The sequence below is a fragment of the Chiloscyllium plagiosum genome, chromosome 9 (genome assembly GCF_004010195.1).
Source record: "Chiloscyllium plagiosum isolate BGI_BamShark_2017 chromosome 9, ASM401019v2, whole genome shotgun sequence".
Lineage (NCBI taxonomy): Eukaryota > Metazoa > Chordata > Chondrichthyes > Orectolobiformes > Hemiscylliidae > Chiloscyllium > Chiloscyllium plagiosum.
This window is the reverse complement of record NC_057718.1, coordinates 12,780,264-12,807,584: the sequence shown is the minus strand read 5'-3', so window position 1 is coordinate 12,807,584 and position 27,321 is coordinate 12,780,264. Positions and strand designations below refer to the sequence as shown.

Here is a 27,321-nt window from a genome sequence, read left to right as displayed (position 1 = left end):
AAAGCTAGTGTGCTTCCAATTAAACCTGTTGGACTATAACCTGGTGTTGTGTGATATTTAACTAAGATAATGAGAGGCATAGATACAGTTGATAGCCAGAGATTTCTTTCCCAGGGCAGAAATTGTTAACACAAGGGGTCATAGTTTTAAGCTGTTTGACGGAAAGCATAGAGGGGATGTCAGAGGCGGGTTCTTTACGCAGAGAGTTGTGAGAGCATGGAATGCGTTGCCAGCAGCAGTTGTGGAAGCGAGGTCATTGGGGATATTTAAGAGACTGCTGGACATGTATATGGTCACAGGAATTTGAGGGTTCATACATTAAGTTTACCTTACATGAGGATCAGTGGTCGGCACAGCATCGTGGGCTAAAGGGCCTGTTCTGTGCTGTACTGTTCTATGTTCTAAATAGGGAGTTCCAAAATCTGAAAAAGGTGGTGGAAGCAGATTTCACAGTAATGTTTAAAAGAGAACAGTGTTTTAAGGGATAAAGTTTTGCAGAATCATGGTAAAAACAAGTTCTGTCTACAGGAATGGGACTAATTTGACAGATCTTCAAAAGAGCTGGGACATGCTCAATGGACTCTTCCTGTGCTGCTTTACGAGGCTTTGCAATTTATGGTAAATTATCCGGTCAGCCTGACAAGGAGTTAACTTTGTTTTACTCACAAATTTCAGCTTTAATACACTGTTTGTTTTGATAGGTGGTTGGTGCAGAATTGTTGCAACAATACCCAGCGATAATATAGTGATTAGGATAAAAAGCCCTCATTTTCTATTTGGGAAATGTAGCTTTCGCTTGCTTACAACCGTTACTTATAAATAATTCCCCAGGACTGTTTATGTTGTCCTAATCCAGGGGCTGGCAGTTGAGTTTAGACTCCTTCATTATCAGCAGTAGGAAAGAGACCGACTGAGCTCTAAGCACCCCTGAACTGCAGCCAGCTGTCTGTCCATTGCTGGAAATCACACAAACTCCAAGCAGATGCAACACTTGCCAAGAGTACAAACAATGACTAGATGTCCCACCCTGACAGGTGCTCCAGACCTGCGGCAGATGTAACACTGTGGTTGCTGCATTCCAGACCACCTGCAACAATGGTCATGCCCCACCCTCTTTCTCCACACCCCACCCCCAATGGCAGGTGCCCCAGACCAGTGGCAGATGACAGGCAGGTGTTCTGGGTCACTTCCCTCCCCTTCCCTTCCCCCAGATTACTGCAAGACTGCACCCTTCTACAGGCAACACCTGCTGCTGCTGCAGACACAGGCAGCTCCAAAGAGCAATTTGATTCTTGTCTCACTGATGGCTAGCCCCACCCATGCAACACACACAGCGCTTCTGAGTCTCTTTAACCACTCGCTTGGACCACTTAAGCATTGTCTAATCATTGTTTGCAGAGGTTTTTCTAAGAGGATCAGGTTATTTTTCACAGGTCCTACCAATAACCAGTCCCAATGCATCCAGGTCTGTTCAGCACTGTCAGATATTTTAATGAGAAGCATTTCCCCTGCACTGCAGGACACTCTCATTATAAATTACCCACTCTAGCATGATGGAATGTGCGCAGTTCAAATGAGGGATTGCAAGGGGCAAATTTTACTAATGAAAAGACTGGCTTTTCTTTAAATTAAAGTGGGGGTGGGGGGAAGAAGTTCAACATTTTCAGTTTTAAAATGAGCCAATTATATGTATTTTAATAATCCAGAACAGAGAATCCAAATTGAACAAGACTGAATCATTACATAGTCTAAACTAAGTGTCGGTACCTTAAAGCATATTTCACAAGCAGGTTCAAAACTACATTCTACTATTTCACTGCCGTATTTGGTATGCACAATGGTCACACAGCGTTCGCTGTTCATCTGTCTTCACTCCAACAGCAACAGTCCTCTGGAGGCAAGCATTGTATGTGTTATAATGAGTCGTGTGCGCTATAGCAACTGCCCCGTAACACAGTATGAGAAAAGAAAGTCAGGAGTCAAAGTTCAGCTGCCTTACAGCAGAAACCACACTCTTAACTGCAGGCCTCATAATGAGGCTCTGGTTTATACCCCAGAAAATTCTGGATAATTAACTAAATCTACGAGTTGTACCTTAAACCACTTTGCACCTTCCAATCCACTTTTTGTTCTTTACTGGCTCAATACAAGAAAAATTATCACAATTCTAAAGTGCAGGATGGAGTCAGATTGAAATAAATTGTAAGATTTTTGTAATATTCTGTTTGTCATTGCATTCATTTTGCCCAAACAGCCAGCAGACCAAGATGCTGTTATTGATGGATCGTGGTCATCTAGGGTTTATCAACATTGTGTGTGACATTCAGATCCATTCAGTTTTAAAGTAAGGTTTTTTGGGTTCTTGCAGGGTCAGTGGATGTCGTAGATAGCTTATCCAGGGTGAAGCAGCTCCTGCATTTTTAAAATTCCAGTAACAGCATTTTACCTAATGATTAGCGATGGCAGCTGAAGTGCAGCATATTGACTCAAACACTGCTAACCGCAAAAGTATTCAGAAAGCGTGCCGAATGATTGCTTGTGACCCAGTGACTGATTCACAAAGTATCCATACATTTTGCAGCATTTCTGTGTCAGCCTGGTGTTCTGTTTGCTGTCTCAAAGTTGGGTAGTCCCAAATCTACAGTGAGCTCCCACAAACTGATGGGTCATGCAACAATTCCAAATCATTCAGAGCAGAAGGGGGGCCATCCGTCTTCTCGTGCCTGTACTGATTCTTTGAAACAGTTACCCAATTAATCCCATTTCCCAGCCCTTGTGCCAAAGCCCTGACGTTTATCCTCCACATGAGTCTGCACACAACACAGGAGCACAGTTCATTTGCTAGATACGATCTTTGTGGCATTCTTGCTCTGTGATTGCAATTCAGAGGTGTGAGATCTACCACAATGTGAACATAAAACAGTGCAAGTCTATACATAAAGAGAAACCCAACACCGTGCAAACATTTCAAGAAATGCACTGGCCTCCCAATCTCTTCTTATTTTTAGTTTGACAAAGTTGCACTTTATGATCACAGAGAAAGAATTACATAAATCCCTAGATCAAGGGGATGGGACCAGAAGAATTACATCCTTCCTGCAATTTGTTACTATGGGCTGGAGATATACAGGTAATAGGAGGAAGGCAGCACTCAGTGCAGAACAATAAGTATTTGTTAGGGTATGTTATTTGTTGCCCTGTTGTGTGCAGCACAAGCACTTACTGCTCAAGCCTACAGAAAGAACTTGGGTTTATATAGTACCTTTAACGTATTAAAACTAAGCTCTTCATGAGGCTATTGTCAAGTAAATCTTGACACTGAACTGTATATGGTGATTTTAAATCAAGTGACTAAAAGTTCAGTTGGAGAGGTACATTTTGAGAATCTTTGGAAGGAGAGAGTAAAACGAATGATTTTTTAGTGAATAGCTTGCTAGTGAATTTCATTGGGTTTTAAATCAACCTAATGGAATGGGACTGTAGGCCAGACCTCATGTTTTCTGTTCATGGAAGGATTTGATGAACCAGTTAGACGTTAACAACAAATATTCCCCTCTGGTCAGTTATAAAAAGGCCCTCCTCTGTATATTCCAATGTTACCTCCTCCAGTGTTGGCCCTTCATCCCTCCTTTTGTGGAGGTGAAAAAGTGTGCTGAGCAATGAATCCTACTGCAGTACTGAAACCTCAAGAGAGTCTACAAACACAAGTAGGTCACATGGCCCACCCAATGCACTCATGTTCCACTCAGGTCTTCCTTATTTAACTCCATCATCAACAGATTCCTTTCTCTCTTGTCTGCTTATTTCGCTTCTCCTGAAATCTGCCACCATTACCTCCTGTAAGTTGTAGATTCTCATCACTCACTGTGTGAAGAACGTCTGCCAGAATTCCTTACTGAATTTCTTGGTGCTGGCAAGGCCAATCTGTATTTCCCAACCTTAAATACTCTTGAACTGAGAACAAGTGTAAGAAAACCAAACAGCTATGAATCTGTATTCAGACTGGGTAAGGACAGCAGATTTCTTCCCTAAAAAAAGGATAGTAGTGAACCAGAATTTTTGTTTACAACAATTGACAATCATTGTCATAAGACTAGCTTTTTTATTACAAGACTTCCTAATTGCATTTAAATTCCACCAAATGCTGTGGTAAGATTTGAACTAATGGTCCCAGAGCATTAGCCGAGCCTCCAAATAACTGGTCCAATGACATTCTCACTACATCACCATCTCCCTCTTTCATACGTTGATGTTGCTTACTATCTTATATTGATGGTTCCTTGTTTGTTCTACCCCACAATTAGAAACATTTTCTCTCTGTTTACTCTATCAAAGGAACCGGTCCATTTCTCCCCCTCTCCTGATAGTTTTAACCTTGTTGTTCTGATATCGTCATTATAAATCCTTTCCCATGCTTGTATAATCTGGCAATTGGAACTAGAAACTGTAGTTCATGTGTGGTGCAATCAAGGTTCTATAGAAACTTAGCATCACATCCCTATATTTCTAACCTTCGAGCAATAAACCCTAGTACTTCCTTGTGCTTTTTTGAAAAGATCTTTTACTCCACACACTGTTTATTTTAGTGATCTCTGAACTCTGTGCTCAAATCCCTTTGCTTTGCTAACTCATTTAAATTCTCATTTTCTTATCTCATTCTAGTGAAAGTTTTGCCAATGTGTAGACAGTCTTTCAAAGACTAGTCATAGTAACCATTGAATATTGCTTTGAAGATGGTCTGTATTGAAACATGTTAAGGAGGTAGTCATAGAAATAAAGCAGGTTAAATGGATTGTTTTCATTTGCAAAAGCTTGTACAACTGATCTGAACTCAATTTGTTCACTAGTCAATACCTATCCTCAGTCATGTACTATACCATTGCTAGTAAGCAACTATATACCATGTTTTTCAACATGGAGTTTGGAGACAATAGCATATAGAAATGCCGTCTACCTCAGTGAGCTGTGGTAAGGGTCCAGATATATGAAGGTTGGAAGGCCAGATGAGCGTATTACTTTAAATTCAATGGGAGCAAGTGAACCCTTGAAGCAAATTCCCAGTTATTGGAAGAATAGAAGGTGTTAGCAGTACTTGTGCCAAATATTTAAAAGACAAACATTAATTCATTTTAAATAACTGAGCATGCTATCAGCATCAAAAACTCATTCATATCGTCCTTTGTTACATGGCACTATTTGTTTTGTCACAGATAACCATTTATAAACAGGGGTCAGGTTTGACTGCAGTTTTGACGGAACAAGGTTTTCTTCTGTTATTGGAATATTAAAAGGTTGGCATAGAAATTATATGCTTGATAATGGCACAGTCACTGAAAGACATTGAAAATGACCAAGACCAAGTAAATGATAAAGTCACTGTAGTCCAAATAGACTATTAGGTCAAATAGGTGGATAAAGTAATTCATATACCTTTCTCTGAGCAAGCTGATCAGCTGTCTTGTCCCGGACAATGAGAGCCTGAGATAAATATGCATCCAGGTCCTCCCAACTGATCGTGTTTACCTGAAACAGTCAATGAAGCATAATTAAACATTAAGTTCTAATTCCACTCCAAGGCTTGAGTACAAAGATCAAGGCAGATAGTGCAGCTTTGATGACATACTGCAATGTCTGAGAAGCCACTTTTAGACGAGATATTAAACTGAGGCTCCATCTTCCGTCTTCCAGGTGGGTGTAATAGATGTCCTATTTCAAAGAAGAGCAGACTCATTATGCCTGCTCCATATTTATCCCTCAAACAACATCACAAAAAAAGAATCTAGTCATTACCACCTTACTGTTTGTCATGGACTGCTATGGATGAAATTGGCTGCTGCACTTCCAACATTACAAAAGTGATTACACTTTAGAAGTACTTCCATTTGCTATAACCCACTCTGAGATGATTGGTGGACATGAAAAGTATGACTGTGAGTTTTTCTTTCTGTCATAAGCATCATGCTGAGTTGTTTTCACTCTATTAGGAGATCATTCTGAATCTGATCGTCCTGTGGTTACTTACCTCCCTAGGGTGTCATGACTTTCATTTCCTGGTCCGAATCACTTGATGTCAACAAGTTTAGGTGAGCACAACCTCTCGAGGCATCCCCAACACATTCAGTCAAGTCGTCTTCTGCTATGTTTATCAACTCATGACTCGAGATCATTTAGAGAGACTCAGTTTACATTTAATTGATTGACATTTCATTAAATTAACCTTCATGTTTTCATGTATTCCCTCATCTCATCATACAGCAAGCTCCCTTTAATGCTAACTCAGAGTCTGTAACATACTTCTCCAATCTCTCAGACATTTACAATAATTTCAATTCAACCAAGGTTTCCCCTTCCAAGTTTTAATTTGCTTGTCTTCTTTGAAATTTTTTTTCAAATGCTCCCTCAAATCCTTCTGCAGCATTTTTCAAATGATGTGATCTCTACTGCTGCCTATGTCATGGAATCTAAAGAGTGGAGTTCTCACAGTGCAGTAACCTTTTAGTTTAGCTTTAAATATTGAAAGACCCTGGTGCAGCCTGCCTCTCTTAAAATTACTTACTGTTTCTTACTTGGTGGCATCAGTGAACCTTAACACTGCTACTTTTATAGTTAAGCTCCTGGGGGAGTGATCATCTTAGTTAACCACAATAGGTATTTCCTGAACGAGTTTTTCCCACTATCAAATCATGAGCTATTTTCCTGTTTCGTGCCTTCTTGTACTGATGAAGTGTTTCTATTCCTCCATGTCTAGTTTCACTCTGTCCCCCACTAAACTCCCTCTCCCTCCCTGCCTAATCTAACTCTTCCCCCATCTGAGAAGCAGACCGGACTTCTATTTTGCTGTTGAGTTGCAGGATTTACACTTGTGTGTAGAAACTCATATTCTATCCATTATACCATTAAGACTGCAAATAAGTGAGGTTGATCAAAGGGAACAATCATTTCTCCCTACCTGCAGTGTAACATAGGTCAGCAGGCAGCAAACAGCAGCAGTGGAAAGCTTAAGAGGAAGTAACTCCTCAGCAAAATCCTGTAAGCCAAAACATGCGAGAAATGTGCAGTAACGTAATTTCTTAACCTCTGACCCTTCTGTCAGCCACAAGGTTTGTAAATCCGGAGTTCCTCCTGCAAATAAAACATTTGCATTTGGTTACCACCTGCTTCAGCAGGTTCAAACATACTTTGATCTACTGCAGTGCAACTACACAACTTTGAGGTAGCAATTATGCTCCTACGTCAGAAGTTATGATTCTCCTCTGTAAATTAAAGAATGAACAAAAGCACAGACAAGAGCTGCCCTGATGCAAACAGACGAGAAGGTTCTGCCAATTTTTGCTCTCTGCCAAGTTAACTGACCATAGCTCGATTAGTGGATAGATTACAAGAATTAGCCTCACTGCTCCTGCCATAGAGAAGAAACAAAATCATCCAGGGCTCCTGCTATCCTTTGAGGCTCTGCAGGTAACTGCACACGTGCAGACATCTGCTTGTGAATTCCCCCACTGCCAAATGGAGTAGAATTTTCTGAGCTTACAGAGGTCAGTGGCAAGGGCAGCATCTCAGAAAGCTCTTTTTATTTAATAATTAGGGAGCATTCTCACTAGGAGCACTCAGATGAAAACTGAGTGCCAGAGATATACAACAGGTTTGTTAGCATCTGTAAACTAAAAAGACAGGTTAACTTTCAGCAATGGGACCCCTGGGATTTGACCATGGATCTCGGCCCAAGGAGGTTAGCTTTTTCTTTAAAGTCCCACTCCTCTTTCTGTCAGGCCTGCAGCTTATTTCCAGCATTATCTGCTTTTACTTTAGGTTCCCAAAGTCATATATTTTCTTTTGACCTAGTAGTTTGCCATTCCAGAAACAGGGGAGAAGCTACAATGTAATTACAAGAGAACTGTAGTTAATATTGTGAGTAATGCTAAGCTAATATGATTTAATAGTCACTTGCAGATACCTGTGAAACATTTGCAGACATTTAGTATCTTCCTTGCAACTGTACTGCATAAAACCCCAATTGCTTGCTGCTCCCCATCTAACCCTATAAATACATCAGATTAAGGGATACAGTGCTGGTAAATGGACCATTTATTCTGCAGTCAGTGTTGGCACCAAGCATTCCCAGGTCAGGGTCAGCACAGCTAGATATACCAACTAACTCTTAACCCATGCTAACAGGTTGACTGAACCATCCTGAGGACACAAAAGGCACTATACCAGTGCAAGCCCTTACTGTTGGCTGGTCAAACTTGTTGAAACACATGAGGGTAATGATGTGGTACCTGGTATATCAGGTGCTAGCGCTGGCACAAGATTCGGCTGCTGCAGCATGTTGCCTGGATATACAAACCACTCCTTTACCATAGGACATGCTTTGGCAGTTTCAAGTTGGCTTTCTAGACACAAAGAAATTTAAATAAGATTATCAGCTATCATAAAAAAGTCACCTTTAGTTGATCTCAGTACAACTTAAAACGAATTTTACAATGTGGAAGGAAGTTGTCCGGCCTTATATATCTATGTCAACTCCCTGAAAGAGCTGACTTAACAATTATATTTCTGAGCCACCATATATCTGAGACCACTATAGGTTGAATGAAAACAGCAGCACTAACAACACTTAAGTCTGCAAATCACAGGAGAGGGCTATTCAGCCCATCTAGCCTGTGCTGGCTCTTTGACAGGGCTTTCTGTTGAGCAGCTCTCCATGTTCTCTCTCCATTGGCGTGAACATTTGAAGCCTTTTCTTTCCAAATGTTATTAATCAGAAACCAAATTAGAATGATCAAGATGAGATCTTCCATGATGGCTCAACTGTTAGGGCAGTGGGTGATACAAGCCACAAAGAGAGGAAAATTGTCCAGGAACAGTCCTTCTCCTGATTACTATTCAATGGCCTATTGGAAACGTACACATCTGGAGTAGAGTAAGGATAAGTAGGAAGGGTCAAAGATGGAAAAAAAGCCAGTCCCCACACAAACATGGTAATGGAGGATATCTGCTGCTCACAGGTCCACGTTTGAGAACTAAATCAAGGGAGAAACCATTTTCAATGTTTAGTTTTTAATCGCATTTCAGCAGCAGGCCACTAAAACCACAATGTTTCTGATGCCCCAGCTCTACCAGCAAAGGAGGACAGTCATATTTGGGGTTTTCACTCCAAAGTGCTAACCTGTTGTGAATGGCTACACTGTTGTCAAGAGAGAGATCGACACAGGATTTGGTTATCAAACGACCTGTAGCCAAACAGTCTGCCTTGGCTAACACGTGAAGTACATTAGGGTTTTGGAGAGCTGAGAAACAGATTTACTAGAAAAGGACCATGGATGAGGAACTCTTTGTATCTTTCTTACCTCTAGATCTGACCAATCCAATGCTTTACTGATTGGCATCCCAACTTCTCCACACATACATTCGGAAAACCAGCCATGCCCTCCACCTCCTCCATGACTTTGGTTTCCCTGGCTCCCAAAGGCTGAAGAAGGGCTCATGCCCGAAACGTCGATTCTCCTGCTCCTTGGATGCTGCCTGACCTGCTGCGCTTTTCCAGCAACACATTTTCAGCTCTGATCTCCAGCATCTGCAGTCCTCACTTTCTCCCAACGTCTCATCTTCACCATGGACATCCAGTCCCTGTACATGTCCAACTGCCATGACGAAGGCCTCCAAGTCCTCAGTTTCTTCGTCTCCAACCAACCCACCCAGTACCCTTCCACTGACACACTCATGTGATTGGCTGAACTGGTCCTCACCCTCAACAATATCTCCATTGAATCCTTCTAGACCCAATACTTCAGACCAAAGGGGTAGCTATGGGCACCTGATAGATACCAGCTAGGCCTGCCTCTTTGTCGAGTACATGGAACAGTCCATCCTCCATAGTTACACTGGCACCAGTCCCCCACCTTTTCCTCTGCTACATTGATGACTGTAGCGGTGCCACCTCATGATCCCACGAGGAGGTTGAACAGTTCATCAACTTCACGAACACTTTCCACCTTGACCTCAAGTTTATCTGGACCATCTTGGACACTTCCCTCCCCTTCCTGAACTATCTCCATCTCCAGCGAATGAATCAACATGGACATCTACTTCAAACCCACCTACTCCCACAGCTACCTGGACTAAACCTCCTCCATTCCCCCACCCCCGAAAAATGCTATCCCTTACTCCTAACTCCTCCCCCTCCACTGCATCTGCTCCCAGGAGGAGCAATTCCACTTCAGAGCATGCCAGATGCCTCCTGCTTCAAGGACCGCAATTTCTCCACCAGGTGGTCAACAATGCTCTCCAGCGCATCTCCTCCACTTCCCGTTCCTTTGCCCTTGAACACCACCCGTCCAACCGCAACAAGGATAGAATTCCCCTGGTCCTCACCTTCCACCCCACCAATCTCCGGATGCAACGCATCATCTTCCACCATTTCTGCCAGCTACAGTCAGACCTCACCACCAGAGAGATATTTTCCTCTCCACCCCTTTCAGCATCCCACAGAGACCATTCCCTCTGCGACTCTCTAGTTAGGTCCACACCCCCAACCAACCCACCCTCCACTCCGGCCACCTTCCCTTGCCATAGCAAGAGGTGTAAAACCTGCGCCCACATCTCTGTCCGAGGCCTAAAAGGATCCTTCCACATCCGGCAGAGATTTTCTTGCACATCCAAACATCTCCTCTATAGTGTCCTTTGCCGTTGATGTGTTCTCCTCTACATTGGGGAGACAGGATGCCAACTTGTGGAATGTTTCAGAGAACATCTCTGGGACACACACACTAACCAACCCCACCACCCTATGGCCAACCACTTCAACACCCCCTCCCACTCTGCCAAGGACATGCAAGTCCTGGACCTCCTCCGGTGCCAAATTCTAACCATTCAACATCTGGAGGAAGAACACCTCATCTTCCGCGTTGGGACCTCCAAGCACATGGCATTAATGTCGATTTCACCAGTTTCCTCATCTCCCCTCCCCCCACCTTATCCCAGATCTAACCCTTCAACTCAGCATAGCCCTCTTGAACTGTCCTACCTGTCCATCTTCCTTTCCAGCTATCCGCTCCACACTCCATTCCGAACTATCACCATCACCACCACCTCAATCTACCAATCGTCTTCCAAGCTATCTACCCTCCAGCTTCACCCCTTTCTTATTTATTTCTCAGCCACCTTGGGCACCCCCCCTCCCCCACAATCCTGATGAAGGGCTTATGCCTGAAACATCGATTCTCCTGCTCCTCTGCCTCACCTGCTGTGCTTTTCCAGCACCACACTTTTTAACTCTGATCTCCAGCATCTGCAGTCCTCTCTTTCTCCCATCACATCTTCTACTGTTCATAAACTTGAGCTCATCCATAACTCCGCTGTTGACATCCTATACTGCATTTTGCCCATCATCCCAATATGCTTATTGGTCAATACTAGCTTCTGGTTTGATAAAATCTCAACTTTATAATTCTCATCGTTGATTTCAAGTTCTCCACTGTCTTGCCATTCCCTATCTCTATAACTTCCTCCAGCCCTACAAACTTGCTAGATGTCAACTGAAGTCAGTTCTAGCATCTTGCCAGATTTTAAGCACTCGACTAACAGCAGTCATGTATTCAGCTACCTTGGCCATATTCTGTGGAATTTCTGTCCTCAACCACTTCTCCTCTCTAACTCTCTGCCCTCCATTAAGATTCTCCTGAAAACCTGCCCCATTTACCAAACTTTTACTCATCTGTCCTGTTAACTCCATGTGTGTCTGGGTGTCTTTCCCAAACAGCTCATTAATCTTTCTTTCTATAAATTCCCTTCTTGAAAGGAGAAAGGGCAGAACAACCTTCACAGATACTGAAAAAATGAATCCTCAGCCAGTAACAAAAGTTTGAAAATACCCTTGTGTTTTCCTCGAAGAGTCAGAAAGAACTGGGAGGCAATGGAAGGAAAACATCTCATTGAGGCCTATAATCTAGACTGGTGCCAGAACCGTGCTTCACTGATATCTTCTGTTCCTCTCCCACTTGTGATATCTGTGTTGTGTCTTCAAAGAATCTCAGAATTGTTACAGTGCAGAAGGAGGCCATTCAGCCCATCTCCCTATAGTGGTTCTATTGCCTAGTGCCATTCTTCTGCCTTTCTCCTATATCCCTGCATACTATTCTGCCCAAATAACCATCCAATGCCCTCGTGAATATCGTAATTGAACATGCCTCCACCACAATTCCAGGCAATGCATTCCACACCATAAACACTCATTGTGTGAAAAGTTTTTTTTTCTCTTCGATTGCACTTCACTTTAAATCTATGTCATCCCATTCTTTTTTCTCTTACAAGCGAGAACAGCTTCTCCTGGTCTACTCTGTCCAGCCCGTTCATGATTTTGGAAGTTTCTATCAGATTACCTCTCAGCCTTCTTCTCTTCAAGGAGAACAATCCCAACTTCTTCAATCTATCTGAATAACTGGAACCATTCTTGTAAATCGCTTTAGGAATATACTTTAGTTGTGTCTGAATCATCTGCTCTTTGTAGGTGACTATTTTTCCCACCAACTCTTATTTCAATCAATCCTGCTTAGTTCTGTTCTTGCCTGACTGAATTAAGCTCTCTGCAATTGACTTCTCTTACATTGTTGCATGTAATTCTCCAACACCATCCTGAAACTAATTATACATTAATCAGAGTTTCCTAAATGTACCACTCCTGACATTTCCAATGAGCAGGTACAAAAATGCATACTTCCTTGTTGGACATATTGCTGTGGGAATGTTTCCATAACATAATTTGGGAACACTTGTCTCTCACTGCTCCTTACACTATCAACATTACACACTTATGTTTGGATAACAGAAATCCCCCACTTCAAGGGAGTCTTTTCTATACATATGCCTGTTTGTATATGTATGGAAATCTTGTAAAAGGGTAGAATTTAAATTATAGAGAGTTATGTCAGTAATTGATGTTTCTTTTCTGCGATATGTTAAAAACAATGTGTTTGCACAATACAACTTCTCTGTAAGTACAGAAAGCTGATGAATATTATCTTTTAATGTGTGCTTTTAATGGCTTACCAGCATAATGTCTATGGAACTCAAATGGTATAGGGTAAGAACACCATAGGGTAAGCCAGCACGGTGGCACAGTGGTTACCACTGCTGCCTCACAGCACCAGGACCTCGAGTTTGATTCCAGCCTCGGGCGTCTGTCTGTGTGGAGTTTGCACATTCTCTCCCTATCTGTGTGAGTTTCCTCCGGGTGCTCCAGTTTCCTCCCACACTAAAAAGATGCGCAGGTTAAGTGAATTGACCATGTTGAATTGCCCATAGTGTTAGGTGCATTAATCAGACGGAAGTGAGTCTGGGTGGGTTACTCTTCGGAGGGTCAGTGTGGACTTGTTGGGCCAAATGGCCTGTTTCCATACTGTAGGGAATCTAATCTAAACACCATACTGATTTATCGCAGAGCTCTTCCACCGTGCAGAAACATTTTTTGCAACAACTTGCACACAGTTTTGGAGAAGAGAAGAGCACAAAGACCTGGCTTATGAATGCAAACCTGGACAGTTTAGGAATTTAAAGGAATTGAAATTAAGGAATTTAAAAGAGGAAACACTCCAAGAAGATTAACACCCTTCTTCAAAACACTAAGTACACTGCAATTACTTTGGTTCTGTTGTTTTTCTAGTGGTCTATTTAAATGAACAAGTGACATCAGGAGAACTAGCGTGGCAGGATTGTGTACAAAAAGCAAACTAATTTCAGCTCCAATGATAAAACTGATCTCCATTTAATGGCTGAATTCCCCTAGGAGCTGCATATCCAGAAATCATCCTACAGTTAATAACCTGAGGATTCAAGCTGATGTGTATCTGTGCATGATAATTCAACATCTTCATGTTGTCAGGCTTAATAACTCCACTAGATTCACCAAGACTGTTATTACTATCAGCAGGTATAAATACATGTATGGTAATTTTCAAAAACTTGCTGTTCTTCACAAAACAGTGCATTCTAAAGGCAGATGATACAAAATATCGACAGGAATCCTTACTTGATTCAGCTGAAAGAATAATACCATAAATGCACTGTCGAGCTGGTTGGTAAACAATGGCCTGTCCTGGAAGTTCCGTATCCAATTCGTCCTCCAGAGTATTGCTGCAATCCACTTCCCGAACGTTCAGAACACTGTAAACTGTGCAGCTTTCAGCTTTGATGTGCCGCTCCTTTGCAAACTTTTTAAAAATTAAAAATAATTATCAAAACAAAGATTTAACAAGAAGGCTACATCATTGTAAAAGGAAATGTCATTCTGTGTACACAGGCATCGTTAGCAAGGTTGGCATCTATTGCCCATCCCCCAGATACCCTTGAAGATTGCATCTTGTGCCCGACCACAACTGATGGAGTGAAGGTGCTCTCACAGTACTGCGAGGGAGGAAGCTCCGGGATTTTGACTTGAGGACAGTGAAGAAACGGTGATAAAAGTCTGAGTTAGAATGGTGATGACGAGGATGCCACCAGCAACCTGCTCCCCTTGTTCCTCCACTTGGAGAAGTCACGAGTTTGGAAAGTAGTGAATACCGATCATGTATTAAATTGTAAGTGGTGTGAATTCTAAGCAATTTCAGAAGTATGCTAGAGTAACATAGGAATAACATGCTGCATCATTTTATTCAGTAAAGTTGTAATGTTTTTCATGGATTTGTAGAATGTGGATGTTGTTGGCGGGCCACCATTTATTTCTCATCTGTAAATTGGTCTTGAGAAGGTGCTGGTGAGGCACCTTTCTGAACTGCAGCAGTCCATGTGGTGTAGATATAGCCTCAGTAATGTCAAGGAGGGAGGTCCAAGATTTCATGTGGCTAGTGTTACTGGGAAAAATAATTGAGATGCATTTATATTTCATTGGAAGGACTGATAAGTTTGGAAAAGACTTCATAGTTTAAAACAAGGGCAAGGACAGAAATTACAGGGTTTGCTGCTGCTCCTATGGGCCAAGCACAGCTGGCACGCTAGAGCCCTGGGCCCCAGGTATTAGGTCTTGATGTACCCCATGCACCGAGCCTAGTTTAAACAATTCTTTTTATAAATCAACTTATCTTAATGTGTGCTTATCATAGCCCTTCTCTTGCTTAAGTTAAGGTGAATGATAAAGGAAATAATTTGCACTTACATAATGCCTTGCAAAGCCTCATGACATCCCAAAGCGTCTTACAGCCAATGAAATATCCTTGCAATGTAGCTACTGTTGTAATGGAGGAAACCGAGAACAGCAAAATCCCACAATACAGGGTTGTTTCCAGTGATGCTGGATGAATGAAATTCTTAGGCAAAAGTGAGTACTGCAGATGCTGGAGATTAGAGCCAAGAGTATAGTGCTGGAATTCCTGACGAAGGACTTTTGCCCGAAACGTTGATTTTCCTGCTCCTCAGCTGTGCTTTTCCAGCACCACACCCTTGGCTGAATGAAATTCTTCCCAAGTCCTACACTGACCCAAATTATGCCTCAAGTCTCTAGATGTCAACCCATGAACATCTGATTCAGGCAACACGAGGGCCACAACTAAGCTAAAACTGATCTCCTAAAGTGCACATGAGAGATAAATGCTCAGTGCATCTGTTAAGCTGAGCACTGACAATGCTAAGAGACAACACTGATTCAGTGCCACTTATCACATTTTGTTTAACAGTAATAAATACGATGACAAGATCCAAACATACAAATGGAATTTATTTTCAACTCTAGCAATTTAAAAAAATCAAGTCAATTGATAAAACCACATTGGGTTAACCAACCAGTACGGTTACTGCCCTCTGAGGGTCATTGATTACTCTCGGTCTACTTGAATAAACCATTCCTTTCATATCATATCCTCCACTGAAATATACTTCCATTAACACCTCATTCCAAGTTTTATGCCCAATGCTCAGAAGTAATTAACAGAGAAACTGATAAGGCAACTTCTTTTCAGGTTTGAATCCTGTCCACTCTGCATTGTCTGCTAGCTGTGAAAGTTTTCTGCTGAGTGAATTGGAGAAGTTCTGAGTGGGTGTGGGCCAATTAATCTCACTCAGAGAGGTGTGTGAAAAGGCACACAGTGAGGGTGTTCTTTTAAGTCTGGTGCTGAGGCACTTTGCAGAGGGAATTAGTTACTGATCTGAGAGTGTCAGAATTAGGTCCTTCCAGCTCACAGATACCATGAGTTATATATAGATCTATGACTCCACACTGCCTGCCAATTTGCTAATGTTCAAACCCCAGTGGAGGAAGCAGTTCAGCACCAGTGTAAGAGTTCAACTTCCCGCATTAACCACCCCCATCAATTAGATGTTTTGAACAAAGTTTTTAAATCCATGAACAGGATGTGGGCAAAGCTTGCATATATTTCCCACCCTTAGCTGGGAAAGGTGGTGGGCTTTGTTTCCAATCCATTGCAGATCCTTATATTGATGATATTGTGTGATAATGGTTGACCCAGTGACAACAGAAGAATGCGATAAATCTCCAAGTTGAAGGTTGTGTGTGACTTTGAAGGGAACCTGGATCCCCACTATAATGCTGTTCTTGATTCTCTCAGTGTTCAAGGTCATGGAACTACGATTGGAGTAATGTCAGTGAAATACTGCAGAGTATCATCCCAGTGTAATTTCTTAGATGCAGCATTAAACGGAGACACTGGGTACTGTCCAGGTAGACATTAAAGACCCATGGCATTAATTGAAGAGCAGAGGACTTGTTCCCAGTGGCCTGACAAATAATTATGTCATCCAACAGATTATCCAACTTTTATTTACCTCACTGTTATAGAGTCATATAGCATGGAAACAGATTTCACGGTCCAACTTGTCTATGCCAACCATGTTTCCCAAAACTAAACTAGTCCCATTTTTCTGCATTTGGCCCATTTCCCTCTAAACCTTTCCTATTCATGTACTTATCCAAATGCCTTTAAATGTTGTAACCGTACCTGCATCTACCACTTCCTCTGACAGTTCATTCCATGTACAAACCAACCTCCGTGTGAAAAGGTTACCCTTCAGGTCCCTTTTAAATTTTCTTTTCCCACCTTAAAATTATGCCCTCGAGTTTTATCTCTCCTACCCTAAGGAAAAGGCCTTTGCTATTCACCTTATCTCTGCCTCTCATGATTTTATAAACCTCTATAAGGTCACCCCGTCAACCTCCTAAGCGCGAGTGAAAAATGTCCCAGCCTCTCGAGCCTTTCTTTATAACTCAAATCTTCCAGTCAAAGTAACATTGATGCAAATCTTTTATGTACCTTCTTCAATTTAATCATATTTTTCCTATAGCAGGGTGACCAGAACCAAACACAATACTCCAAAAGTGGCCTCACCAACATCCTGTACAATTGCAATATGGTGTATCAAATCCTATATTCAGTGGTCTGAGTAATGAAGGCAAGTATGCCAAATGCCTTCTTTACTACTTTGTCTACTTGTGACACAACTGTCAAAGAACTGTGTACCTGCACTCAAAGGTCTCTCTATGGCAGACTATTCCAGGATTTGCTGGATGACCTAAGAGGTGGAAATTATGGCATTTAAGAAGAAGTGTTTTTATGATAAATATCAGGCTGTTTGTGAAAGCTCAACTGTAAAAACTAATTCTCACATTTCCCACTTTTCAGCAGTGACGACACTTCAAAGCAGTTTGGGACATCCTAAAAATTGGTAAGGTTGTCACAGAAATGCAGGAAGGTGAACAGTGAGTTCATTGCACCAAAATAAGGCTTACACTGCAGAACCTCAGCAAGAACAACAGGGGTTGCACCTGATGAATTATTTTCAACCAGACAGTCAGAATTTTGACTTTGATCTGATTATAGATATTTTTCATCAACCTGCTCAAATATGTTATGATGTATTTGGGGCAAGTGGAATTTGGCCCCTTGCGACTTGACCTGCTGGTCCATGAGCCTGACATGATTTGAAGATGCAGCCTTCTGATGTGGAGTCAGGTGCACTACTGCCACACCACAAATTCACCCCTTGAGCTGATTATAACCCTGGCTCTCACAGGTCAAATGGCCGTTCATCGAGCTGACCCAATTACCACCTTGGAATCAAGACATCGGTGGTTCATTATGTTCCCCGGCTAATTAGGTGTTTCCTTGTTTCTCACCATGTCACAAAAATGGTCTGAATTTATTCATGTAATGTTCTGTTTCCTTGCCTTTGTCACCTTAATAGCTCACATACAGCCAGCTCCCTTTCCATCAATGCTTTCCGTCAAGCAAACATTACCAGCCTCACTGAAATATAAACGATGGATTATATACTCACTTGTAAAATCCTCTGGTCTGTGTACATGGTATTTTCATATTGGCTTGTCACTGGAGATGGCGCAATGTGAAGAAGCCAGGGTGACGACTGCCCGGGCAGTAAGTAAGTTGTCATTCCCAGCTCCAGAAGGCTTTCAGTTGAAGTGTACTGCAGACTTCTCTCTATCTTTCTCAAACTGTCATATGAACGGGTCACACTGGAGATATAATGTGCGACTGCCTCGACCACCTCCTTTCTCTTAGTTGGCTTGGAATTATGTGGAGTGTATCTAGACAAGCAATACCTCTTCAATCCTCCTACCACATTTTCTGGCACCACGTCATTGCCAAGAAGGCAGGCTAAAAGTGGCAGGTCCACCAGCTGCAGGTGGAGGGAGTGGCAGAGATTTTCTCGGGAGTACATAACAGTTGTCAGTTTGTTCAAACACAGCTTGTTAACTGAAAGATACGGCACTGTGTCGTAAATGAGGTAATCCGTGTCCTGCCCCAGGATTGCCATACAATCATTTAACCGGGCATAACTGGCGATTTCATAATCGGCTTCTTGCAGGGAGCACATGGTGTTTAAGCCCATGGACTTCAAGGCAAAGCGAGTGAACGTGCCCAACCCAGAGGGAATAAAGAACATGTCTCTTCCTGGCTGACTTGCCTTTGCTTTTATATACTGAAATATTTCTGCAATTTCTTGATTGTTCCTCAGCCGTCGCTTAACCCACTCGTCCCTTTTCTTCTGTTCTATTACCCCATCAAAGAAAAACACCAACTCAATGTTATGGGATCGAAAAGCAGCTACAAAGGTGTCCAGGCTCTGCAAATACTCACGCCACTGCCCACCATGCACCCAAGCCTCTGACGTGTACCAGAACCGGAGACATCCCATAGCATCCACCACTACAACAGGAGAATGCCCCGGGTGCAAACGGCAATGCTGCTCTGCCATCTCCTTCAAATTTACCCACATGTTCGATTGTGGGCAGGCGCAATCCATAAACCTCTGGAGGCCCTTTACACCCATTGCTGCTGTCAGTTAATGGGCCCAAACAGAACGGCATGAGAAATCTGGAGAAAAAGGAAAACAAACCTTCAATTGTAAGGAAAAGAAACTTGCATTCATATCTCACCCCTCAGGATCCAATGTGTTTCACAGTCAATTAGATGTATTTTGAGCTTGATTGTTGTTGTCGTTGTGTAGGCAGCAACCACTGCATGCACAGTGAGTCCCCTCCCCTGCAAATAGTAGGATTGACTGACCCACATTTGCGGGGTTAGCTGAGGGGTAAATGTTAACAGACATAAAACATAGTTCCGCACACTTCACTGAAACATATAGCACAGAATAATCTTTCATGTCAGACAAAGGAAGGCCTCAGGTCATTGTCTTGCAAGATCATTAGGGTGCAAACAAAATGTTAAATGTTAAAATTTTAACTTTCACATACAAAGCTAACTTTTAACTTTATTGGAAACGGACACTCCACATGATTAAATCCTCTTCTCTGGAGGATAGTAAACAGAAAGAAGGACACAGTGCAGAAAAATATGTCAAACTAGTGGGGAAATTATGTCAAATTATAAAATTGCTTACTTGCAGCAAAAATACTGCGACCTTGAAACAGTCTGTGGGAAGTGCTAATGTATATACAAGTACAGGCTTAAAATCTCCAGGACCTCCTAGAAGACATTGGATCTTTGAGATAAGAAACGCTGAACACAGAAGGATATGAAAAACATGATGTAATGGATTGATGCGCATATGATAGATACCCAGTTGGTCAATGAATGAGACATAAGGAAATTAAGGTAACTGGATAGATTGGAGAAAAACTGTTTTCTTTGGAGAAATTAAAGTGGAGGGGAGATTTGATGGAGGCATTCAAAGTCATAAAGGGTTTGGTCAGAGTAGATCGTGAAACTGGTGGAAGAATTCAGAATGAAAGGGAACAGATTTAAATGGCAAAAGAAGAAATGCAGAAATGTTCAGAAATTGATGTCATACAAGCACTTAAAATCTGGAATGTACTGTTGCAGAGTGTGGTTGGTGAAGGCCAAATTGAAGCAGTGAAGAGGAAATTCCATTATCTGAAAAGAAAGAATGCACGAGGTTAGAGAGAGGAGAAGGAATAACGCTAGCTGAATTGCGCAATTGGAGAGCTAGTGCCAGTTGGATGACCTCCTTCCATCCTATAACAATTATAATTCTGTCAAAGTATGCAGATCTAACGATGACAAGCTTCAGTGAGACGTTAATTGGTTAAGGGCCAGAATAAGACAGACCAGAAATTTGTCTTTGCTTAGCAAGAGATCTGAAATTCAAAGACATGGACAAACAAAATGAGAGATAGACAGAGAGAAGGGGAGACAGGTGAGCATGTGTGTGTGTGTGTGTGAGAGAGAGATATAGCCTGATGCCTTTCTAGGTGGTGGCCAGGAGACTTCTGACTGGGTAAAAGCAATGGTTTGCTGAGTTTCGTCAGAGCTGTAGAAACACTCCTGTTGCTACCAATTTCATTATCGGTTAAGTTTATTTTATGGAATTCAGCTTGTCACGTGACTGCCTACAGCTCTCCCTTTAAGGACATGTATAGAAACATACAGTGAAACAGGAGATCATTCAGTCCATCGTAACTGTGCAATTCTATAGCAGAGCTACCCAATGAGGTTCACCTCCTTCTCTTTTCCTATCATACTGTACATTTTTACCATTTGAGCTTTTATATCATTCTCTCTGAAATGTTTGAAATGAATTTGCTTCAAGTGCCCTTCCAACCTTATAGTGATTAATAAAATCTTGAAGGGCATAGATAAGGTGAATAGCCAAGGTCTTCTCCCTTGGATAGGGAAGTTCAAAACTAGAGGGCATAATTTAAAGGTAAGAGAAGAAAGATTTAGAAGGGATCTGAGGGGCAACTTCCCACACAGAGCATGGTTTATATGTGGAATGAACTGCCAGAAGAAGTGATAAATGCAGATACAGTTACCACATTTAAAAGACATTTGGACAGGCATACGAATAGGAAAGGTTTAGAGGGATATGGGCCAAATGCAGACAAATGGGAAACAAAAATAGAAATTGTTGGAAAAGCTCAGTTGGTCTGGCAGCATCTGTGAAGAGAAATCAGAGTTAATGTTGTGGGTCTGGTGACCCTTCCTCAGACAAATGGGACGAGTTTAAGTTGGGAAACTTGGTCGGCGTGGACAAGTTGGACGAAGAATCTGTTGCCGTGTTCTATGATCTATAAATCACAACAAGACATAGGCAATACTTTACTGGATTAGGCAGAGGAGAAAATGAGGGCTGCAGATGCTGGAGATCAGAGCTGAAAAATGTGTTGCTGGAAAAGCGCAGCAGGTCAGGTAGCATCCAAGGAGCAGGAGAATCGACGTTTCGGGCATAAGCCCTTCCTGAAAAAGGGCTTATGCATGAAACATCGATTCTCTTGCTCCTTGGATTAGGCAGACACAACAACCACGTTTATTCAATGGATATCAAAGTAGCGTTCATGCAAAGGGCTCAATAATTGCTTCAGCCAAGAGTCTTGGACCTGATGAAGGGCTTTTGCCCGAAACGTCGATTTTGCTGAAGCTCCTCGGATGCTGCCTGAACTGCTGTGCTCTTCCAGCACCATTGATCCAGAACTCCCTTGATGCCTATATCTACACCTATATTAACACCAAGGTTGCTGATGGTCTTTTGGGTGGGTGGGGATGGGGGTTTGGTGGTGGTCAATACATTTCTATCTGAACAAGAATGTGTCATATTCAAAGCTCTCGTACTAGTTTGCCTGAAAATGGAAGGCATTGTTAAATTTCTAATCCATTGTGTCATGAAAGTATACATATTCTTACTGCTAATTTATTTGGGTAGCTTCAGCTGAACATGATAATTTAGGGTTAACAAATATAGAAAATGCTGCAGAAACTCAGCAGGTCTGGCAGCATCTGTGGACAGAAAGAGAGAGAAAGAGATGTTGAGTCTGGTATGACTCTGTTTCACATTTCCAGCATCTGCACTATTTCACTTTCATTTAACTTTGGGTTTGGCATTTTCGACAACAACTAATTTGAAGGCCAATCTTTTATAATAATTTCACTGGATAGATTGGTTGTAGAATAACTGTAATTCAAAGCAGTCACTATTATAAACCTTAAAACACCAACGCTTAGCTTCAAAATCCCTGAATTCCTAAACAGTCAGCATCTGTAATGTCAATCCCTGATATGATATACTTAGAGTACAATGATATAGTCAGATTGAGGGCATGCTTCTAGCATAAGGTCTCATCCATTAATTGCACTGTCAACAACACTTTAAGCTGTGACTTATGTATTGCATTACACAGCAGGGCTGTAACAAGGGAATTTTCACTGCATGCTGCAGACCAATTTTACTGATTGCTTGACAGTCAGAGGTTACTATCTATATAACCACCATGAACGAGGAGCGGGATGAGAGGGGGAGGAGAAGGGACATCCACTTGGGGTAGCACAGGGACAATTATTGTATTATGTTTCATGTATTCAGTCAAATCCTCAAGAGTACAGAAATTTCCATGAAAGCGCTCGCTGTAAATCACCTGCTGTTCACCAAAATTGCTCTCATCAGGAAGTCCCATTTGCACTGTCACAAACCTGATCCCCAAACTAATTATCAAAGTCAGAGAAAAGCATCACTGTATGCTATCACTGCCTGTTCGCAATGTGAACAATGCAAAGCAAGAAATGACAAATATAATAAATCCATCTTTAGCCTTTGCAAGAGTCTGCAGTAAAAAGTGCTCAGGCACTCACTGGCAGCACATGTGGGCCTGGAAGCTGAGCCTTCAACCTCATGTTAGCCATCGCTCCCACAGTGCTGGATACTGACAAGATAAAAGTGGACTTTGCCTCTCACCTGAAGCTCTGATTTCAGAGAAGGAGTGCCACAACTCAAGCTGCCCATGTATTTTCCCACCCTGATCTGCCATTTGTCTCCATAAACTTAAATCCAAAACACTGAGTGCTACTTATTTCTAACTTGCACCAAACCTTGTTCATCCTTCACATCTCAATTTTAAAATTCTCAGCCTTGTTTACAAATCCCAACGTAAGACCCCCACCCACCATCAGTAATTTATGAAAAATTCTGCAGCCTCACAAACCTCCCAAAACAACAAGTTATGATTCTGGCCTCGAGTGTCTCCAGTATTAATCACGCCACCATTGGTTTCCACACCTTCAGCTTCTGAAGCATTAGGTTCTGGAATTCCTTCCCGAAGCCTCTCCACCACTCTCTCCTTCTTTAAGACAGTGCTTAAAACACACCAATTCTCTGTATAACTGAAGCATTACATCCTTCCTTTCATATTCAGTTCCTCTCACAATAAAGGATAGGATTCCACTAGCATTCTTGATTACATTCTGCACCTGCATATTAATATTTGCACAAGAGCGCATAACGTCCTCTGCACCTCAGAATTCAGCAGTCGTTCTCCTGTTAAGTCAGTTTTTTTATTCTTCCTATCAAGTGAACACCCACATTTTCCCACACTATACTCAAACTGAAATACTTTTGCCCATTCACTCAAACATTAATATCCATCTGCAAATTCCTTACGTGCACTTCACAACAAAAGTCATTTGTGTTATTTTTGCATATCATCTGAAGGAATGCCTGAGACCTAATAGAATGAGAGAACAGGTAATGGATATTTTAATCAGAAGTTAATTGGGTTTGAATTGGCTGTTTCAATATAGGAAGCTGTTAATCAGTGGAATAACGCTAACTGAAATAAGGCTCATAAAGTGTGGACTTGAATTCTATGTAAATACAGTTATCTTTTCAAGTATAACAATTTGCCCTCCCGTCTCCTTATATGACTTGGTGTGAAGTGTCTCAGGACATTTTATTTTGTTAAAGGTGTTATATAAATGCCAGCTGTAGAAAATGTCTTGATAGCTGCAGTCTGATTTGCAGATCAACAGCAGGATTTACTGTACAACAGCATTTTGGGATGGATTTCCAGAAGGCATTCGATAAGATGACAACAAAGATCACTGTGGAAATAAATGCTCACAGTACAGAGGGGTAACAGATTAACATGGATAGACATTGGGAGTGTGTTACTGGAAAAGCACAGCAGGTCAGGCAGCATCCGAGGAGCAGGAAAATCGACATTTTGGGCAAAAGCCCTTCATCAGGAATGTGGCTGGAAGCCTTGGGGTGGAGAGATAAATAATTCCTGATGAAGGGCTTTTGCCCGAAACGTCGATTTTCCTGCTCCTCGGATGCTGCCTGACATGCTGTGCTTTTCCAGCATCACACTCTTGACTCTAATCTCCAGCATATGCAGTCCTCACTTTCACCTATGGATAGAGATTGGTTGGTTAGCAAAAAACTGAGCGCAAATGAACTCTTGCCTGATTGGCAGAATGTGATGGGGGCGTCTGCAGGAGTCTTTTTAGGGGCATCAATTTTTAACAATTTATATCATTGACTTAGATGAAATGAGTTAAAAATCACACAACACCAAGTTATTGTCCAACAGGTTTATTTGGAAGTATTAGCTTTCAGAGCACTGTTCCTTCATCAGGTAACTAGTGGGGCAGGATCATAAGACATAGAATTTATAGCAAAAGATCACAGTATCAAGCAATTAAAATGATATATTGAATGAATCTAGATTGCTGTTAAGTCTTTCATCTTTTAGAATGGGTTGCAGGTTTCAGTTCATTAATATGTTAATCCCAGAACTTCTTTTAAGTCACATTCTCGAGATAACTTAAGGTTTTATGAAAAAAGTGACATCTCAGCTCAGACAATGTATTAAAGGTGTGAGGTTAGAGTCTGTCTGTATCCCAATCTTGAATCAAACTGGTTCTATTTCCAAAGTAGGAAATTATAAAATGTTACATGGATTGACTGCCTGCAGGTTGTGTGTTTTTTGAGTGTGTGCATGGGTGTGAGTGTGGGGTGTGTATGTGTGTGTGCGTCTGAGAGACAGCATGTGGAAAAGAGAGGCTCTGTGTGAGTATGTAAACGTGTGTGTGTATGCATGTGTGAGAGTGTATGGTGTAGTGGGGTCACCTGTAGTGTGGCATGAACCCGAGGTCCCGGTTGAGGTCATCCCCAGGGGTACCAAACTTGGGTATCAGCCTCTGCTCGGCCACTCTGCATTGTTGCATATCCCGAAGTTCGCCTAGGAGGATGGTCACCTGAAGATCCGAGGCCGAATGCCCTTTACCGTTGAAGTGTTCCCTGACTGGCACCGGCACCTCCACACCATAGATGATGTGTGTGAAGGCATGGTAGCGAAATTCGCAGACTACACATAGACAGGTAGGGAAATATGTTGTGAAGTGGATATATGGAATCTGCAGATGGATATTAATGTTCAAAAGTATTGCAGTTTGAGTGTAATGTGGGAAAATGTGAATGTTTACTTAGGGACTGTGTAGCCCTGCAAAGAGAGTTGGGATGCACTCAGAGCCTGTTATTGAGTCATTTATGGTGCACACACGGGAGGGGATGTTCCCACTTCTCTCTCTCTCTCTCACACACACACACACGTGCACATGCGTACGCAGGTAGGATTAAAAAAAACCATGATTAAAAGGAGAATAACTGTGGAATTCTGAGATGCAGAGCGAGTTAAGTGCTTTCTTGCATAAGTCATAAAATGTTAGTAATCTGGTGCAGCATGTAATCAAGAATGCTAAAGGAATCCTGTCCTTTATTATGAAAGGAACTGAACATGAAAGGAAAGATGTTATACAGAGAATTGGTGAGACCACATCTTGAACAATTGTACAGTTTTGGTCTTCTTATTTGAGGAAGCAAGTCAATGTGTTGGAGGAGTTTCAAAGGGAAGGTTAACCAGATTTACATTTGAAATGAATGGGTTTCCTTACGGGAATAGATTAGACAGGCTGAGCTTGTTTCAATTTTAGAAGAGTGAAGGGTGACAACTGAAATGCATAGGATCCTGAAAAGGCTTGACAATATCAACATGGAAAGGAACTTTTTTGCCTTGTGGCTGAGGTCAGAACTTAAAAATGAGGGGGTGCAACTTGAGGATTGTGATAGGGAGAATTTTTTTCTCGCTGAAAGTTACGCAGCTTTGGCACTCGCTGCCTCAGAAGGTGGTGGAAGTACAGACATTGACTATTTTTAAGGAAAAGATCAATAGATTCTTGTTAGGGAAGGGAATCTAGTGTTACCAGGGATAGATGGGAATGTGGAATTTGAAACACAAACTGATCAGCCATGATCTTATTGGATGGCTGAGCAAGTTCTGGACCTGAATGGCCTACTCCTGCTCCTATTCTGAATGTTCCCATTACCTGTAGCAGTTAACCAGACCCATACAATAGGAACAGGAATAGAATTTGCAAACTTGTCTCAATTAGATCATGGTTTACCTGTACCTCAACTACAAATACCACTTGGTCCTGTTATACCTTTACCTAACACAATTATATCAATCTCAGGGTTTCAATCAACCCTGTTGCCTAAAAAGCCTTTTCATAAAGTTTCCGCTTTCCAATAGCCTGTGTGTGAACTGCTTCCTGGTATCACCCTCGAATGGACTATCTTAAATTTTTTTTATGCTGCCTTGCTCTGGATTCCTCCACTGTGAGAATAGTTTTGCTCCATTTCCCTTATTAAATTCTCCTGAACACCTCTTCTGGATCATCATCTGGGATATTTCTGTGAGATCATTAGACAGGGATCCTTATCAACAAATGCAACTCATTCACTGATCCGCCTTTATGTTTTATACTTTGCAAAGTAATGGAGCAACCTCCTGCTCTTCTTCTGGAAGCCCAGGACAACACTACCATCCCCTGCTTGCTTAACGTTTAAGGCTCCCGGTAAAGAAGTTCTTGCCATTACATACGCAACTAAAGTTGTACATAAAGGTGTAGCATTCCTAAAAGTGACAGGTATATTCTGTTAGCAAGACCACTTCACCAGAAAAAGATGATACATCACACTGAAGGGAAGCTTTGTCATTGTCCCTTTGGAAACCCAAAGGAAAAATGATTGTCACATGGGTTTGCTCTC

The 27,321-nt window shown here is 41.9% G+C and overlaps 1 protein-coding gene across 2 annotated transcripts in view; it reads right to left on the bottom strand.

The window, feature by feature from the left end:
• Positions 1–27,321, bottom strand: part of fam120b (family with sequence similarity 120B) — an 81,866-nt gene that overhangs the window by 37,517 nt on the left and 17,028 nt on the right. Inside the window, exons 2-6 of one of the 2 annotated variants that reach the window (XM_043695397.1) lie at positions 18,280–19,337; positions 14,027–14,207; positions 8,280–8,393; positions 6,950–7,122; positions 5,431–5,523 (exon numbers count right to left, since the gene is read on the bottom strand). In XM_043695397.1, the coding sequence (XP_043551332.1) occupies positions 5,431–5,523; positions 6,950–7,122; positions 8,280–8,393; positions 14,027–14,207; positions 18,280–19,293 (1,575 nt within the window). In that variant the 5' untranslated portion in view covers positions 19,294–19,337. The remainder of the gene's footprint in view (positions 1–5,430; positions 5,524–6,949; positions 7,123–8,279; positions 8,394–14,026; positions 14,208–18,279; positions 19,338–27,321) is intronic. The other variant, XM_043695398.1, reaches the window with a different exon arrangement.